The sequence below is a fragment of the Amphibalanus amphitrite genome, unplaced genomic scaffold (assembly GCF_019059575.1).
Source record: "Amphibalanus amphitrite isolate SeventyFive unplaced genomic scaffold, NRLGWU_Aamphi_draft 001416F_arrow, whole genome shotgun sequence".
Classification (NCBI taxonomy): Eukaryota; Metazoa; Arthropoda; class Thecostraca; order Balanomorpha; family Balanidae; genus Amphibalanus; species Amphibalanus amphitrite.
In genome coordinates this window covers 25771-46167 of record NW_024882909.1, presented here as the reverse complement: position 1 = coordinate 46167, position 20397 = coordinate 25771, and the positions used below count along the sequence as shown (strand labels likewise).

At 45.2% G+C, this 20397-nt stretch overlaps 1 protein-coding gene across 1 annotated transcript in view; it reads left to right on the top strand.

Moving 5' to 3' along the window:
• LOC122372897 (substance-P receptor-like) overlaps nt 1–20397 on the top strand; it is an 89157-nt gene that overhangs the window by 65183 nt on the left and 3577 nt on the right. The window contains exons 6-8 of the mRNA XM_043350569.1: nt 201–341; nt 5795–5905; nt 16913–17090. Coding sequence (XP_043206504.1) covers nt 201–341; nt 5795–5905; nt 16913–17090 — 430 coding nt within the window. The remainder of the gene's footprint in view (nt 1–200; nt 342–5794; nt 5906–16912; nt 17091–20397) is intronic.

Here is a 20397-nt window from a genome sequence, read left to right as displayed (position 1 = left end):
TAACTGTATGCCTCTTTCTGTCTAGCCTCCTCCTCCTCCCCCTCTCCCTCTCTCCCTCCGACATCTTAATGTTTTATATTACGCATCTAACTCTCTCGCTGTTCCTCTCTCTATCTCTTTATCCCACTCTGTCCCCAACTTCTATGCCTTTTACGTGTCTCCTCTAACTCCCTCGCTCTCTCCCTCTCTCGCTGGCGCAGGTGGCCGTGGCTCTGTTCTTCGCTCCGATTGCAGTCATGGGCGGCGCCTACACGCTGATTGTCTGGCGTTTGTGGCTGTCGCCCTTTCCCAGTCAAGGAATGGAGTCTCAGATACACCAGAGCAATGGATCAAAAAAGAGGGTGAGTCTGCACTGCCTGAAGGGACTTCTTCGGGATATAAAGAGTGCACTATGTGTGTGTAAGCATTAAGAAATGTATGTTTGATTATGTTCTCGCTTGTGTCGGTAGGTGATTTGTTGGGATGCTTCCACAGAACTAAGGGTTAACATGTTGCCACATTCCTTTTCCTTTTATGACTTGTCTAGATAGTTTTGCTTTTGTATTAAGCTAGTACTTACTGATGTCATTTACCCACATAAAACCCTCCTATTTGGATAAAAAATATACAACTCGTGGTATCCCGCCATCCTCAACTTAAATAATGAATCAAAATAGTACGATCCGTGTTGACCTCAAAGAGCACGCAAGGAGAGACTGTGGTCTGTGCGGAAAACTTGTGCGCGGATGCCCGCTCTATAATTTATCAAAGGAAATTGGATGTGAAGACGCACACAGCTCTAACCTCTCAGCATCAGGCCAATTTTCGTACGAGATCTCTGCGGCTTCCTTTTGGTAGTTTCCTGGCATTCTTAGGATCCAAGAGATCGTAAAGTACAAAACTGAACGCAGCAGATAGGCCCTTCGTATGAGGTTATCACTATTCGTCCTTTATTATCGTTTGCTTCCTCGTTGTCTAAAATACAAAGGCACGAAAGGCACGAAGGGCATGCTTAACCCTCGCATGTGTGCGGCGTTTGTCAGCTTCTAATGTGTAGGGGGGGGGGGGTCGGTTGGACCCCCCCCCTTGCCGTTTGGCCCCTGATCGAGCTAGAGCTTCGCGGAAAAAACGAGCGTGTTGCCCGTGACAAGAGGAAGCCGATGATACCCAATTTTAAGGTCCTAGGTCATTGGTTGACCTTCCAGGTCAGGTCAATGACCCAAAGTCGGGAAAATCGGGACCTTTTAGAAAGTCGTAAAGTGTGGCTGCTAAGGGGTTTTTCGGGGTGCTGATCACGAATATCGTGTTAGTTTTGATCACAGATGATGTCTTGAAGCATTTAGACCAGGTCGGGTCAGGTCAGGTCAGGTCAACCAGTAGGCGTCGTGACGGGTATTCGTAGTACGTGTCAACCGCCTCTGACAGCTTCGTAACATGTTACGAAGTCACCAAAACTACTTCGTAAATGTTCAAATGGTTGCTAAATTCGAATTCAGCTCCAAAAACTAGCCTAGACACATGTAAAACTCGAAAAAGTGACCCGAGGTCACCCGAGGTCACCAAAGGTCAATGACCTGACCTGACCTTCAGGTGACCTTGACACACACGGGAGTAACATCAAATCACATGTTTGAACGTTTGAAACCACGAAAAGCTTGCAAACACGCGGCTAGTGCGAGCCGACGTACGCGAAATCGCGATTCCGGCCAAACATGGTCTCGGAAAAGAGGTCACAGGTCAAAGGTCATTTGGGTCAGGGTCATGAAATTTTCAGGGTAGGTGTAAAATTGATCAATGCGAGGGTACTGAAAGTTTCGTCGCGATCGGCCGCTTTTTACGCGAGTTATTCGCGAAAAACCAGGGGGGGGGGTCCATCCGACCCCCCCCCCTACACATGCGAGGGTTAACAAATTCCTTTGTAATTTGCGATATGATGTTGAGGGTTTCTTTGAAAATGAGCCCCATTATTATCAAAAGATAAGCAAGTAATAGCCTTTGGCTCATTGTATAATAGACAAAAGAAATGGAAAAGAATATATGTGCGATATTTCGTGTCCGACACTTTTTCATGCACTGAAATGAAAAAGTGTCGGACACGAAATATCGCACATATATTCTTTTCCATTTCTTTTGTCTATTATACAATGAGCCAAAGGCTATTACTTGCTTATCTTTTAATTTGCGATATGGTCGGGTCATCTGTAAACTTATAGGAAATGTTAAAGGGACTATCCCACCTTCTAAAATGTTGTTAAAACCAGTTAAATTGTGCCCGACTTTATAGATTGGATGACCAGGAACACGGTTCTGGCATTTATTTTTCATTAAACATCTTAGGCTTCCCATATTTCAAACACAAACTTTCAAATATGTGACGTCACAGCCCAAAATTACCTCCTTCCCCAGGCCACATTACTGTCATAAAGCTGATTCTTTTTACTCTGTAGGCACCACAACAAAGTTCAGACCAAGTTTTAAGCGATTTTTCAACGAACAAACCCATTTAAATCAGAACGACTAAACAAGGTGACGTCACACTAACGGTCGCTCCATGTTGAAGATAAGGCCTTGCACAAAGCCCATTTTCAAATGAAGGGAACGAATTTCTTCAACACCAAGAGGCCGCGGGGGTTGCAACCTAGATAGATAGTGGTTTCTGAACCTCGCCGCAAACTTGGCTATCTCAACTCAAACCCCATGTTAAAGGTGGGATAGTCCCTTTAATAGACACTGCACCTCTCTCCCAAATATTGTGATCTTTACGCTAGTGAATGTAGCTAGTCGAAAGCTGGTGTAGTTTTACACCCTGTCCCATGTGGACAGGGTGTAACTACGCCAGTAAGATGTATGGTTAGTACACCTTTTTGCGTTGTTCGATGGCTAATCGTCATAACCGTTTCGGCATCAGTTTGAACAAGCGGCATTCAGCATAACCCATCGGCGACGTGCATCACTGTTTGACGGTCGGCAAAACAGGCTGGACTCCATTTAACCATTCTGCATAACTCTTTGTCACTCTGCCGTCCAAAGGCAAAAACGCATATGTCGGGTCAGGTCATGACCCGACATATGCGTTTTTGCCTTTGGACGGCAGCACTGAGCATAATATTCGTCATAGGCAAAACACTTTGTCAGATTGCGATAATGCTTCGACATTTCACAAAATGGTTACTCGATGTGCAAAATCCATCGGTACTGTGCGTAAGCAATGACTGTTGATTTAAAACTTTCGTCGGTGATCAAAATGTCAATGATGTACTGCTTATATAGCCATATTAAATGTTTAACCTTTATCACACATTCATAGATGAGGCTTGCGACAGGCTCCAGCGCAATTTGCATTAATTCACCTCTGACCAATTAACTTTTAATCAACCATTGGATTCCGAAAAAGGCAGTATACGATGACTACGAGGAGACTACCGGCGCAATATCGAGTAGGCATGTAGACGGTCGAGCGTTAGACTCCTTAGCACTTCGGTGCAAACTACAAAGCCGGCCGTCATTATCGCGTCACTGCCCGAGCGATGTCATGGGACAACGCCTCGGGCGGCCGCGCCGGTCGGACTCGCGAGGGTACGGCTGACAGATGGCGAGCCGGGCCCGGCCGGCCCACCGCCCAACACCTTGGAGTTCGAGGCGGGGTTGACTTATCAAACGCTTTGTTGCCTGTTCACTGTTCAATCAGCCGATAACATGTCAGCTGCGTCCATGTACATTGTATGTACCTATGTCGCTCATGATCACCTACCGATGTTATATGTGGATAAATCACCTACGAGTTTCGCCACCTATGCCTCACACTGCCTTGTATAAGCGCGGTCATATTTATACTTCTCAGTAAAGGGGTGATCTGTTTTTAGCTTTGACGAAATGTTATGAGGAATGCCGAAATTAGCATGGGGGTGTTTTGGTGAATGACAAAGGGATTTAAACGAATGACGAAGCATTTATTTATTCGATGTCATGGAACAACAGGCGAATTGACGCCCAGTAACAGTCCATAGCAGTTATACGTTCGGAGCAGTGTAAACATTGCCTTTAGTCTTTCGTCTCTTACACATACAATCCCTCGATATACCAACCATATCTATCACACAGTCCATACAGTACATGCATAACACAATAAATACAGTCACGCGGTTCACACCAGGACTCACATGTTTTGTATATGTCGTCTTACTTTAGCCCGAACATCCCGCATTGAGTCGTGAAACAAATCCAAATCTGTTATCTCGAACATAAATTCATTTATGATAGTGGGTGCCCTAACAAAAAGCGAACCTTTCATAGTGTCGACCCGCGCAAATGGTACATTCATGACACCACGAGCTCCTTCAATCCTCCTTGTAATTCTTGGAGCAGCATACAGCGGAAACCGTGCCAATAGTACATGTGAGTCGAGGACACCTTTGTACAGTTTTTCCACAAACATGATATCGTATTGATGGCGTCTTTTCTCTAATTCAGTTACGTTAAACATTTGGAGCAAACGAGAATAATCAATATCGGATGGTATCGCGCTTCGATTTACATAAAAGTATAGCCATCTGAGAAAGTGATACTGTATCTTTTCTACTCTATCTAAGTGCGATTTTGCCGCACCACCCCATATGACACAACAATATTCTAATATCGCACGAACATTTCCATAGAAGGCGGTCAAAATTGACTTCCAGTTTACTATGCCAATTTTTGATTCAGACTGCATCGCCCTCATAAGAATGCCGTTCATTTTGTTTGCCCTAGACACAATAAAGTCAACATGATTACAAAACGTGAGTCGTCTGTCTAAAACCACCCCCAAGTCCCTAATTGTGTGCACGATTTCCAGGCGAGTGTCACCAATCATGTATTGACAAGTAAGGGGGTCACTTTTTAAGGTAATACAGAACTGCTTGCACTTGGAGGGATTCAATTTCAATTTCCAAGTTTTCGACCAATTATAAAGTCTCCTAATATCCCCTTGTAGCCGTGCAGTATCTGTCAAATCTGAAATCTCTGGCCAAATCGTCAAAGGTTTTGCCGGAATTCAATCAGTTATGGCGAATAGCGAATGTTATACTAACTGACGAACTGTGAAGTGGGATCAGCGATTCATTTCGCCCATATGCTGAAGGTTTTGCCGGAATGCCTCTCACTGGCGCCACCTATATGCAGATCGGACGAATGGGTTTTGCCAATTGGCCATCGAACAACGCAAAAAGGTGAACTAACCATACATGTGTAAGGTGTATGGTTAGTAGGGTGAATTAATCATACACCTTTGTGATGATTAGGTCATAACGTGTATTCGGCCCAGACATAAAGCACCTGCGGGGATAAGGAGCCAGCACTCAGCACGCGGGCATCATGCAGCAACACATGCAACACCACATGCATACACATACCTGTCACACTTTATTACACCCCAGTTGGTGATACTTGCTTAAACGCCAGGTGGTGATACTTGGTTAAAATCCAGCTGGTGATACTTGGTTACACCCCAGATAGGGATTAATGCTGGTCACCGTATTTTGTAATGCTATAATAGTATTTTACACCGTGCTTTACACCCAGCTGGTGAGGGTGGTGGTGTTGATTAGGTTGGTGTTTGTGTAGTTAGTGTGTGTGGTGAGTGGTGACACACCCCGCTGTCTCCCCAGGTGGTGAAGATGGTGGTGCTGGTGATTGTAGTGTTTGTGTAGTTAGTGTGTGTGGTGAGTGGTGACACACCCCACTGTCCCCAGGTGGTGAAGATGGTGGTGCTGGTGATGGTGGTGTTTGTGTAGTTAGTGTGTGTGGTGAGTGGTGACACTTCCCGCCGTCTCCCCAGGTGGTGAAGATGGTGGTGCTGGTGATGGTGGTGTTTGTGCTCTGCTGGCTGCCGCTGCAGGTTATCAGCCTGTACTCCATGTTTGCCATCGATACGGGCCACAGCGCGCCGGTGAGTGGATACCACGGGACACTGCTAGACACTACTGGACACTACTGGACACTACTGGATTGTACTGGACACTTTTGGACACTTTTGGAAGTTACTGGACGTTACTGGGCACTACGTGATACTTCTGGACATTAGTTGACACTGCTCTGCACTACCGCAACACTGCTGGACGCTACTGGATGCCATTTGATGCTATTGGGCACTACTGGACACTACTTGGCACTTCTGAACAATAGACAGGAAGTCACTGGGCATTACCGGACACTACTTGATAATTCTGGACATTATTTTACACTATTGTGCACTATTGTTTCAACTACCTACTGGACACCACTGACAGTATTTAACACTACTGGACACTATTGGATGCTACTGGACACTACTTGGTACTTCGAGATGCTACTTGACAGAACTGGCCACTTTATAGCGCTTTTAACAATTGCTACGTTTTTCACGTATATTACCATGAACTACAATATCAAACCATTTTTTAGTGTTCTAAATAACAATGCTATATTCATGAGTTATAATTGCATTACTATATACCAGTATAACGCCTTTTGGGGCGACTAACGGAGCGAGCGAGAGGGTGTGCCTTGCACCAACTGACTTGTGCACGACACCCTACTAACCGGTCTTTAGCGATATGCCAAATTTGAGCACAATCGGCCCAGCCGTTCTCGAGATCTGGAAGCGGCACCCTGCACGTGAGCACGTGCAAAATGGGTCGACTGACTGTTGCACGGCACCCTACTAACCGGTCCCTAACTGTGTAACAAATTTGAGCGCAATCGGTCCAGCCGTTCTCGAGATCTGGAAACGACCCCTGCACGTGCGCACGTGCAGCAGCACCCCGACTCTGGCACATGGATATGCATTATGCAGTGCCTAGTGGGTGCCTACCTACATGCCAACTTTCAGCGCAATCGGCCAAGTAGTTACCGAGATATTGCAACAATTGCAAAACTGATACCTCTTCGTTTTGCACGTGGCACGCGCATAAGGGGTCACCCACATGCATCGGGAATAGTCCAATACTTGGTAGAAGGAATTAAGCTACCCTACAAAAATTACCGCATGTAAATCAGTCAAGTGGTTGTTGAGATATAAGCCTCGCAAAAGCGTCCGCACGGCCAGCCGGCCGGCCGCTCATACTCAGAAATTTCCTTAACCTTCCAGGCGGTGGGGGGGGGGCAATTTTTTGCCCCCCCTTTAGTTTTTTCGATATATCTCGAGAGCCGCTGCGCCGATCGTCACCAAACTTTCAGTACCCTCCCGGGAGCAGCTAGCGCACATGGTGACCAAAAATTTTTCCAAAGGCTATGATAGGTTGGCCGCTAATGACGTCAGAGTGACGTCATTTTTGCCATTTTCGACCCAAAAAAAAGGTTTCGCGGGAAGAGCTGTCAGGCCTACAGCTTTAGAGATACAGAAAAATGTTTCAGACATAAAAGGTGTGGAATGAAAAGGGCTACAAAACTGCTATTTCGGTTTTTCGAAGTTTTTGGATTTTGACCCCCAAAAATCAAAAAATAGATTTTTTGAATATAATAGCCAAAAAAATCAAAAAAGTTTTTTGAATTTCGAAAAAACCGGAATATATGTGATAGCTTTTACCGCCTTCTATCTACATACCAAATTTGAGATCGATACCTCTTTTTTTGGCCAAGTTATAGCAAAAAAACTGTTCAAAATTGATGACGTCAAATTTTCAAACTCAATTTTTAGCAATTCTAGACCTCGTAGCGCAAAACAAAGACCACCATTAGACTCCCCGTGACGAGCTGCATCGAATCGATACCCATTTTATGCAAAAATATCAACTTTGAAATTTGACCTTTTTTGACCTGACCTTGACCTGACCTCCACCAGAAAGTGACCTAAATCGTACCTGATGGTGTTATAACCAACACCATTGAGTTGGAAATGAAAAACTGGCCATAAAACATGCATCGCATAACCTTAGTAAAGTTGGGCTCATGTGGTGACCCTTGGTGACCTTTGGTGACCTGACCTGTGACCTGACCTGGTATGACCAGTGACCTCTAATAGCAACATATGTACTAGACAACTGGATCCTTATCGCTGATTTTCGACAAAATGCGTTTTACTCGGTGTTATAGCGCTTTCCCTAGAAGCCCCGTGAACGGTGAAACATTTTATCTTTGACCTGACCTGTGACGTCATCGGTGACCCCGAGGTCAATGAAATTTGGTTTCCCTCGACAAATTTGACAGGGCTATCGAACGCCGTTTGAATTTTTTGGATCCGTCCAGTAGTTTCGGAGATACGGGGAGGGGGCAAAAAAGTGCCCCCCCCCCACCGCGCGGAAGGTGGCTGGTAGGCCCACCGCCTGCCGGGTTAATCTAAGGAAAGACTCCGCTCGCTTCGCTCGCTCCGTGATTATAGTAATAGCTTAATTGCAATGATAGCATGCTAGCAATGCTAGCATGCTAGCAATTATAGCTTAATTGCATTACTTCAAAGGTTAATATCATGAAAGTTTGCTGGTGGTAAACAAGTTTTGCTCTTCCAAGAACTTCATCAAAAAGTTAAGGTGCACATCTGTGGAAACGAATAAGACGCTAGACCTAATTATTTTGTAATTAATGTTATCACGTGTTATCACGTGCGCGAGTACGTGCTTATCCAAATATGAGGTGTGCTCAGGGGTGTATGTGCATGAATGAATTGATTAATGAACGCATGCAGTGTATGAATGAAAGGAGACATGTATGAATACGGCTGGTTTTCCATGTGTTTCTTTTTAGATACACGGTTATTATTGTGATAAATATTAATAAATATGTGTGGGAAGTTTAAAAGTAAAAACAACATACTTTACAAAGTTTGAAATGCTTGAAATGTAATACCTCAACCGGAATTTCATAACTTATTTGCTATTGAGTAAAATACATCTTTCCTACATTGTGGTCGGCGTCAGCATATAAGTTAAGTGCAAGTGAATGTGTTTTCTGATCTACAGGCTTTAGTGCTACAATTAAGGTCAAGCTACACGGGACACTTTTTCGGTTTTTGATTTTTCGGTTTTTCGCTTTTTCGGTTCGATTTATCGCTTTTTCGCGTCGGTTTTTCGATTTTTCAATTTATCGCTTCGTGACTTGAGTTTTTCGAGTTTCATTGATTTTTGTTTAATTGGAACGCGCTGTGCAAACGCCAGCTCTTTTTATTTTGCTTGTAACCAGTGCAATGCGTTGGTCGAAACCAAGATTACTTTACTTATAAACTGCCTAGGGGTCTGTTTTGTTGTCTGTTTTAACAGATGGAAATTACTTAAAATCGATTTCGTCTGTTTTGTAGTAGGAAATTGGCTTGACTTCCAGCAGCTATTAACCGGCGCCCCGCTGGGGCTCCTGGATTTCCACGCCCCGCTGAGAGGGGGAACACCCGTCGGCACCTATTCGATAATTATTGTGGGTGCAACTGCAGCTGCACTCACTGCACCCATGGTTCCTATACGCTTCTGTGTACTTGTAACCTGAGAGTGTTTAGAATAACGTTCGTTAAAAACGCCTTTCAATTTTCAGTTTGTATAGGCAATAGGGGGGGGGGGGGGGGGTCGCAAAATTGACGTGACCTAGGGTTACCGATATCGAAATAATGCGATATGCATTTTGTGTATATTGCTACTCTCATGAATTGCTGAAAGTTCCAAAGCCATCCGTTACCTGGCGTAGCTATCCCTCGCATGTGTAGGGGGATGGACCCCCATGGTTTTTCGCGAATAACTCGCGTAAATAGTGGCCGATCGCGACTACACTTTCAGTGCCCTCGCATTGATCAATTGTACACCTACCCTGAAAATTTCATGACCCTGACCCCAATGACCTTTGTCCTTTGACCTGTGACCTCTTTTCCGAGACCATGTTTGGCCGGAATCGCGATTCGGCGTATGTCGGCTCGCATTAGCCGCGCGTTTGCAAGCTTTTCGTGGTTTCAAACGTTCAAACATGTGCTTTGATGTTGCTCCCATGCATTAGGGTGGGTGTCAAGGTCACCCGAAGGTCAGGTCAGGTCATTGACCTTTGGTGACCTCGGTTCACTTTTTCGTGTTTTACATGTTTCTAGGCTAGTTTTTGGAGCTGAATTCGAATTAAGCAACCATTTGAACATTTACGAAGAAGTTTTGGTGACTTCGTAACATGTCACGAAGCTGTCAGAGGCGGTTGACACGTACTACGAATACCCGTCACGACGCCTACTGGTTGACCTGACCTGACCTGACCCGACCTGGTCTAAATGCTTAAAGACATCATCTGTGATCAAAACTAACACGATATTCGTGATCAGCACCCCGAAAAAACCCTTAGCAGCCACACTTGACGACTTTCTAACATATATGAAATAATATTTTCGGAGTTTCTTGAGTGATATATATTGAAAAATTGATAGCAAATATTTCGATACTCGTAGTGGTACCTTTTTCAATGCGAGTGATGCACAGTGCGAGCTTTGTTAAGCACAACAAAATAACACAATTCCCATGCAATCGGTGGAGCTGGGTCCTCCAGTGCAGATAAAATAACCTATACGATACCGCCTTCCTAAGAACTTATACAATATCACTGTCTATCACGGAATTTTAATTAAATATTTAGACAATCAGCGCTAATTTAATAAAAAGAGCGTCACTTCAGTTACAGGTAAGTCACACTTACACAAGGTGACCCCCCCCCCCTCGCGTGTTCGTTCAGCGTGCCAACCACTATTTTTTTAGCACAATGTCCCATATTGGGCTCAGCTGGACGCCACCGCTGTCGAGATTCATTGACGGGCGCAGCTGTCGGATCTCGATGGCCTCCCTGATTTTACGTTTTTTTCCAGTGGCGTTCGATGGCTAGGGTTCTCGCCTCGAACGGGTTCAAGTCACCGCCACAGGTACAAAAGTGTCTGGCCGTCGCTGACGTATCGCAGCGTCCGTGCTTGATATCGGCGGTGTGCTCCTTCAATCTGTCCTGTTTTGGTCGCCCGGACTCTCCGATATAGCTGGAGCCGCACGAGCACTTTATCTCATATACGGCCCCTTTCTTCTTGCTCTGCTCCACGGGATCTTTGACGCTAACCAGGTGACCCCTGGTTAACGTCAAAGATCCCGTGGAGCAGAGCAAGAAGAAAGGGGCCGTATATGAGATAAAGTGCTCGTGCGGCTCCAGCTATATCGGAGAGTCCGGGCGACCAAAACAGGACAGATTGAAGGAGCACACCGCCGATATCAAGCACGGACGCTGCGATACGTCAGCGACGGCCAGACACTTTTGTACCTGTGGCGGTGACTTGAACCCGTTCGAGGCGAGAACCCTAGCCATCGAACGCCACTGGAAAAAAACGTAAAATCAGGGAGGCCATCGAGATCCGACAGCTGCGCCCGTCAATGAATCTCGACAGCGGTGGCGTCCAGCTGAGCCCAATATGGGACATTGTGCTAAAAAAATAGTGGTTGGCACGCTGAACGAACACGCGAGGGGGGGGGGGGGGTCACCTTGTGTAAGTGTGACTTACCTGTAACTGAAGTGACGCTCTTTTTATTAAATTAGCGCTGATTGTCTAAATATTTAATTAAAATTCCGTGATAGACAGTGATATTGTATAAGTTCTTAGGAAGGCGGTATCGTATAGGTTATTTTATCTGCACTGAAGGACCCAGCTCCACCGATTGCATGGGAATTGTGTTATTTTGTTGTGCTTAACAAAGCTCGCACTGTGCATCACTCGCATTGAAAAAGGTACCACTACGAGTATCGAAATATTTGCTATCAATTTTTCAATATATATCACTCAAGAAACTCCGAAAATATTATTTCATATTCATTATAACTTGAGGAAAAGGTAACATGACTCTCAAGTCATACATTACGGACTTTCTAACAGGTCCCGATTTTCTACTTTCTAAAAAGGTGTCCCGATTTTTCCGACTTTGGGTCATTGACCTGACCTGGAAGGTCAACCAATGACCTAGGACCTTAAAATTGGGTATCATCGGCTCCCTTTCGTGACGGGCAACACGCTCGTTTTTTCCGCGAAGCTCTAGCTCGATCAGGGGCCAAACGGCAAGGGGGTGGTCCAACCGACCCCCCCCCCCCTACACATTAGAAGCTGGCAAACGCCGCACACATGCGAGGGCTATGATAAGCATTAGAACATTTTCTGAGTTGGTCACTCTGACCACCTGATCAGGTGACCTGACCTTGAGAGACCTTGGTCCTGAAATTTTCATAACATGCGTAAAAAGGTGTTTGATAAGGCGTGCCAAAAACAGTGGCGCGAAGCGTCACCTTTTTGAGATATTAGCGAAAACTGCAGGTGGTGTTCATACACCGCTCCCCTAGCAGGGCGTGGCTAGTAGCATGATGAACAGGTTTTGCAAAAGATGAAATAAATACGTGCATATATCTCGCATAATTAACCGCTATTCAATCCTTTCACGTGGATAATATGTACCTGCCTAAACTGAAATACTATTGAGCGATTACATTCCTTCCTTTCCATTAGGAGTACCTAAGTGTGAATCGTCGGAAACATGCATCAGTATTACCACATCGTCACGTGCTGAAGCCGAAAAACTCATTGTCGATCCAAACTTTTGGGTTGGATGAGTTGAGTCGCTTCGTTTTTTCGCTTTTTCGATTTTTAAAGTCACTTTTTCGCTTTTTAGAGTCGTTTTTTTCGTTTTTTCGCGTCGCTTTTTCGGGTTGCTGATCTCGTTTTTTCGGTTTCGCTGCCGTGGAGCTACACCAATGTTATCAAGTGAAGTTGATCGTCTACTGAAGCCGAAAAAGCGAAAAAACGAAACGAAAAACCGAAAAAGTGTGCCGTGGAGCCTGTACTTTAGAAATGAGGGAGCCATGTTGCTACCCAGGCCCGACAAATGGCAATACCTTTGAAACTACTTCATACATTGAAAATGCCTGAAGAAGGTCTATGTAAAGAACGCAAATACAATATATTTACTATTTTGTTTGCAATATTTAGATGCCCGTATAAAGTCGAGTTGCAATGCGAAAACATTCAAAAAATTTCAGTTCATTCTGCTTCAGGTTACCATGGATATAAAACTTCATCATCTACAAATATTCTACATAATAATGTTACGTTCATAGGTAGCCTACATGCATCGATTCAAGCATGATTTTCCCACTTGCATGACTTATTTTGAATTAAGAGCTCAGTGACAAGTAACTAAGGCGAATGCTGTTATGACGACAACTCCGGTGTGTTCAGTAGAATATAATAAGATTCCGACGACGTGGCTTTACCATTTGGAACACAAACTGTCGGTTATTTATAACAGCGGACCTTATTAATGATCGGCGTGAGACCAGTGTATCCTCAACAAAATTAACTTAGTTCAAAGTCTACTAGAGCAATATGATGCGGAACTTATGGACACAAATCATTGCTTTGTAGCTATTGTTCTGGTATTATGACTTCTTCTCACATGATGAAAGGTGTGGTGCTGTATCTTGGAGCGGGGAGGGGAAGCAATCAGCTGACCAGCCTCTAGCATTGATCCAGACGGAACAGCACGCGAAAGAATAGTTTTGCAGTACGTAATGAATCTCTGGACATACAATACATAGTTCGACGAAACTGGTTGTGGTAATGCAGGCTTATGACAAAAGTTGCGTGCTATCTATACTCACTACACCTTTTTAGGCGCAATTTCACAAAGTTAAAGGCCAAATTCAAAAAGTTTACGTTAAAAATGCACGTGAACGTTTTGAATTTGGTCTTTGAAATTTTGAAATTGCGCCTAAAATGCTGTAGTTTTAGTGCCTTGCTCTGGCGGACTTTGGACACCAGAGAACCGCATAGTTTTATCTAATATCCGGTCCTATTACTGACTCTAGAATCGAGTTAAGCGGGATACAAATTAAAAAGCATTTTTTTTACAAAGAAGTGATAAGTACACGACGTCTTGGACACTCATTTATTTCTAATAATCAGGGGATGATACTAAACTATCAATATATGATAATTAATTCATAACCCTCGCCCCGTTGGGGGTCAATTTGCCCCCCCTGTGGTTTTTCCTAAATAGCAAGAAAACTGCGGCGCGCAGCGCCGCCAAATTTTCAGTACCTTCCCGGGCATCAATTTGACACCTTCACACAAAATTTCAAGACTTAGGTCACCTCAGGTCAGGAGTTATTGAGGTCAAACTGAAGTCATGTTCGAGCAAAAATGAGCAAAAAACATGCAATCTTGAAACGCTCACCAAATCTACAGTTACCAAGCAGTTTCAAAGTTACTTATATGGTCATGTAGACAAAAACGGCGCTACAAAATTGCTATCTCGGACTTTCCAAATTTTGGGTTTTAGACCCCCAAAAATAAAGTTTTTTTTGAAAAACTTTTTAAAATATCAAAAAAATCCAAATTTCAAAAACCGGAATATATGTGATAGTCCTTGAGCTCTATATTATATACATACCAAATTTCAGATCGATATCTCGTTTTTTGGCCAAGTTATAGCGAAAAAACTGTTCAAAAATGATGACGTTAAATTTTTGAACTCAATTTTTTAGCGATTTTAGACCACGTAGGGCAAAACAAAGACCACCATTGAACTCCCCGTGATGAGCTGCATCGAACCAATACCCATTTTATACAAAAATATCAACTTTGAAATTTAACCTAATTTGACCTAACCTTGACCTGACCTTGACCTGACCTTGACCTGACCTTAACCAGAACATAATCTTAAGTGACCCCAAAGGCTGCCTGACCCACATAATCGTATTTGGCGTATAAAATGGACCATGATACATGCATCACATGATATTTTCATATTATGACCCTTAGTGACCTGACCTCTGTGACCTGACCTGGTATCAGTGACCTCAAATAGCAAAATATGTGTTTGAAAACATTTTCCCATCGATGATTTTCAATGAAATGCATTCTACTCGATTTTACAACGCATTTCTTGAAATGCCTGCCGAACGGTGAAAATTCGACCTATGACCTGACCTGTGACGTCATCGGTTTGACCTAGGTCAATGAAATTGGGTCACAAGGGAGTTCCCTGGTGGGGCTATCCAACACCGTTTGCCGCTTGGCGCTACTTTGCGTGGTTCTCGAGATCTTAGGGGGGGGGGGGCAAATTGCCCCCCCCCCAACAGGGCGCGTTGCTCGGCAGAGCCCAACGGGGCGCGGGATAATGCTGGTACTGAAACTGTTAAGCCAAAATACCCGCCATTTTGAGTAGGTGTGGCAAGACCAGTCTCGCATCTCTGATACCACGCTAGCCTCTCTCACACCCAGTCATCGACTGGCCTCGTTTCTTAGCAGCCAATTAGGTTTGAGTGTCCACTTACTGGCTCACGCCTCACTTTGCTGAAATAAGTGGCCGGGTTTCTCTGGTCAAGATCGTTTGTACTTGCTGGTCATTTACTCGGTTTAGCACATGAAACAAATCAGTCTTGTTGCTGCCGGAGCAATAACAGGAAGCGATTCTTCATTACCTATATAAAGCTGTTCTTGTCCGCACTGTATTGCACATATAATGGGTGTTCACTAAAAATTGACACAAAGTTTAGCAGGCTGTATCTTCGGTAAAAATATACCGATTTAAACAAACGAGGCATTGTTGTAATGCACATTGCATCTGCTGTAAGCCGTAGAGCGTCAACAGATTTGCCTGATCCCCATCGGTCATTTTTTGGACATTTCCTTGGAAGTGTTGTCACAAGCTCTGGCACCATTGGACCGTGATGTTGGCCAGTTGATGGTGGTAATGAGCAGCCAGTTGATATTTTGTATGAAATCGAAAGACACCAACATACGTTATAGCCTTAGGCAAATCACATTAGATGCTCATTTGTTAAATTTCAGGCGTGGAAAATGGCTTATCGGGTCTCGCTCCAATGAGAATTTTTACATCGGCCGGGGCCCTCAAGGCGCCCCCTGGTTAGTGTGCTGGCGCGAGGTCGGACCAGAAGATCACCTTCTGGTTACATATGTTGTTCTGCATGAACGTCTAGTGCTTAATAATACACTTGGCTAAAAAAGCATCATATTGTAAAGGACCAGTCAGGAGGAATAAAGTCAAACTGATGATATTCTCTGAAATAACACATACGCCACGGCATCCAGCGTTAGCTTGCATGCTGACACTTAATTGGACGTTAGCCCTTGTATTATCGATCACATCACAACAGAACACTTCATTGTCTAGTTAATTGTCGCCCTTTAACTAAAAACATGATTTTTCTACCTTAAATAGTTTAACTTTTTTATGCATTTTTTGTCCCTTGTTTAACCATAGCATATTTACTTCTCTGGCCTTATGTTGTTCCCAGTCGCTTCGAGAAATCATTTGCGCCGGTTGTAACTCAGCCTAGTCTCAGGTGTGATATATCTTCTTCGCTTAGGCACAGTTAATACCTTACTGATCAACAGCATTGCGCCGTGAGGTGTCAAAAAGCCCCTCCACGTGCATTTTCGGGGCCCCGACCCTTCCTCAGGTCAATATCTTCACAATTACACCACTTCAGCTTTTCGGACTCCCACACCCTCTAGAACTTTCGTCCCACTGTACGGTATGTAACTAATTTTGACATTTTAAGTTTTCATTAGGTATTTGTACGTGCCAAACTCTCCCATTGACGTGCTATTTTGGGAAAGCCCGCCAATGGGCTTTTGGTAGTCCTTGTTTAAAACGATCTCCAACGCCACTGTTTTCATTACATCCGTGAAATGTTATGCTCGGTATGATAAAAACGTCCCTTTTATCTCTATGCTAAGTTGCATCGTAATAGCTTGCTTCACCTTTGACATGCAGCCATTCAAAGTTTGTGTCAATTTTTAGTGAACACCTATATTTACACATAATTTCACCCACTCCTTTTTCAACTTTCTGTTGCTATTACACTAACCATTTTTGTTCTAACCACCGGATTTTTTTTTTTTTGACAGCTCGGAGTGGCCGAGACGCGACAGTTTCAAGAGAGGCCAATCTAACCAATTTTCGTCGTTTTTCGACAGCCTTATTGGTTCGAGAGCGTCCACTTCTTGGCGTACTTCATGGCCTACAGTAACTCGCTGTGGAACCCGATCCTGTACGGCGGCTTCAACGCCAGCTTCCGCCAGGGATTCGTCAGGCTCTTCCTGTGCCGTCGGCCGTCCTTCAGCCGTCGCTTTAGCCGGTCACGTGATAAGAATGGTGAGCAGACGCAGTCAACGGGGGACGATCACGTGACAGAGCCGGACACCATCGAAGACACCGTTTGAGAGAAAGGGTTGGTAGGTACTTGGTGCATGGTGGAAACTCTGGGGAAGGCTAGATCGTCAGCCAACGGGTACAGTAGGCTTGAGGGAAGTTGGCCGTGAAATTAATGGGTGAGGCTACTCGGTGAATCGTAGACAATCATAGGCGCCATAAACAACTGGGGAGGCTGGAGATTTGGGTCCAACAATAAATAATGACAAGCTTTGCTTCCATGGAGACTCAAAGTTGCAAAATATCTGAAATTTAGGAAATGTTGTGCTTGCATGACACAAAATTTGTTCTAAATTGGCTTCATGCTACCGTTAGTGCCCAAATAGCCTGAACATTTAATTATCACTAACAAAAGCTAACCCGGGGATCAGGGCTTACTAACGTTTGATCCCTTCCCTTCTACTAATTGCAAGTATTTTGGAAATATCTAACAGCATCACTTGACGTCCCATTTAATAACGAGTGAGCTAGGAGGGTCTTTTCAACATAACAGCAAAATGTCAATGTTTAATGAGAAGCCTGACCTGTAACCGTTTTAGGAGGCGATATTCAAATGATTAACTTCAATTTTTGCAAATGGCAGCCCTACATCCGTTTCGCAACTTGCCGTCTCAATTGTCACAACCCGCACCCATTAGCTAAAGGCCTCACTTTGCACGTCCACACCTGCGGGGCTCACTATTGCCCTCACTCGTTCTACGCCCCCCCCCCCCTCCGAAGCGTTTTCCGGTACGACAAAAATAGCCTCTGTAGTCTGTATGTCTCTGATATCCACAAACATCAATTTATCCAGCTCACGTCGGAGCTCTCGGAGTTTTCTCACGTGCGTCAGAGCCATTGGTAACTGTCCATCAGCCGTCCTCTGACCAGACGTGGTGGGCTGTGCTGATAGACTCCATTCCGAGTCATTAGTGTTACGGTGTAGGGTATCAGTCTCTGGCAGGGACACGCGTCGGTCGGCTCTGCGGTCCCTGACGGTTGAGAACTGTCAGATGTGAGCTATCAGCTCAGATAGAAAACTGTCAGGTGTGAGCTGCTAGCTCAGAAGGCTGTCAGATATGAGAAGTCAGCTAATAGAGGTGTCAGCCTAAATAACTGTCAGATAAAAACTGTCAGCTCAGAGAGCTGTGAGATATGGTCCGCCCATAGGCGGCGGAACGGGGAGGGCACCGAGGCACCGTGCCCCCCTTTCATTTTGGCATTTTAACATAAGCCCTATGGGCGTTGCATGGAAAGGATGGTACCAAAAGTCGGCAGTGCCCCCACTAATTGAAGGTGTTCCGCCTCTACTGGGTCCGCCAAATGCAATGCAACTGTGGCAACTTCTAGTTGGGAACCCTTTCAATAAGACGACGGTCACCGCAGATAGATGTGCACGGATGATATTCATACAAATAAAAAAGTACGAAATATATGTATTTCTCGGCTAATAAAGGTTACAAATTCATCGGTCAATAGCTGCACTCATCATTGTCATGGTCAATTCTAAAATAATATATTTCTTAGCAATGCCCACTAAAAGGATAGCCTGGAGCAGCTTAACCAGCTCCTATTTTGCCTCGCTACATAGACAAACAACTAAAATTACGAATGCAGCTGTAGCTTGATTGACCCTATGGAATATAGATGGAATGGCTGTGCATTCTAATCACATGTTTGTTATTGCTTTTCTGCGAGCATCGACAATCCCAACAGACCCGCTCATATGCCTGGTCCCTATATTTCCCAACGGAATACTTCGACCAGCTAGTATACTCATTAGCTATAAAAGAAACGAAAATGTAAGACAAAAAATGAGAAAAATATAAAAAGAATCGAAATATCGAAAGTAAAGCCCAATTCTTTGTCTCGTGCGCAGCGCCAGCCATCGACTGTACCGGTATTCCTCTCTTTCGCGAGGGTCCCCTTTCCATCTCTCCGTGCCTCCTTGTTCTTTGTTAATTTATGTGAGTAGCGAGTAGTTATGTGTCAAAATCGAAGATCATAACTCACCATTGCCGGTCGCGGAGCACCGTGACACCGCCCCCCATCAGGTCTTACTGGTGCTGACTTTCCTGCTGGTGTCCGCCGCTCGACCTGCGCCACGGCAGCCACCATCACCAGTGTCGCTCCACCACCACGATCATCGTCGTTCGTAAAACGACACCGAGCGGTCACTGTTCCTCTACCATCCGCCCACTCTCTCTCCCTCCCCGCCCGGGGTGCGACCTAGCGGCCCCGCCGCTGAGTTGGGCCCTCGGGCGGTCACGTGATCGGTCGCGGCAGGCGCGGTGCCAGCGCCCGGCGCCGGGGGTGCAGAGGCAGCCGGGCGTGGCGGCGCTTCATTCGCGCCCGGCGCACAGTGGCCCTTTTTCAGAATTAGCACGCATTAATTCCCACATTACCTAAAAGTGGTGCAAGACATCACCACGTGATCAAGGACGTATTCCCTGCAAATGCAAAGAGGAGAAAAGAAACGAGCTGCCCAAGGAGATTCGGCCCAACAGCGACAGGCCGCTCGGCCCAAGATTTGGCGCACGTTCGCACGGCTCGCCCGCCGGCCCAGGCCGCTCCGCCGCGCTGCACTGACCGCCAGGACCAGGGTATATAGAACACCCCAGGACAGGCCAGGACGCCCCAGGGCGTCACGTGACCGCATCTACAGCTGTTGCCAGCCACCGTTAGTCGGCCCCGGCCGGGCAGCAACTAAGGTCAGCGCGACGCGAATAATACAAACACATAGGCGCTTTTGACGTTAGATCTTAAGCCGACCACGGGACTTGTGCGGCTTGGACATCAAACGCGACAAGAAATCGGACAGTTTTTCTTGGGCACAGCGTTATGCCTACATGACATTTCAATTAGCACATCTTACGGCAAAAGTCAAGCCACATTTAGGCGCACACCAGGTGACACCAGCTTCGAGCCAGGTCAATGAGCTTAGTCGTATCGAACAGGAGCCACAGCCGCTCGCGGACTGACCTGGCTCACGTTATCCACCGTAGAAGCAAAATGGCGCAAAATGGCGCGATGCCCTTTGGTGGACATGGTCAGAAGAGATCGGCGATTCGAACGATGTATAATACGACATGTTCCAGAGTGTTCTACTTAACATAAAGCTTCATATGTATGCCGCCATCTCCAGTTAATAATTGTCCTGTTATTGTGTCCACAATATACGGCAAAAGTGGTCTATTTAAGTTTATACAATGAAAATAGTGGTTTCTAGGGCTTCTACGTAAACTCAGCTTCACAGCCATGCCACTAATTT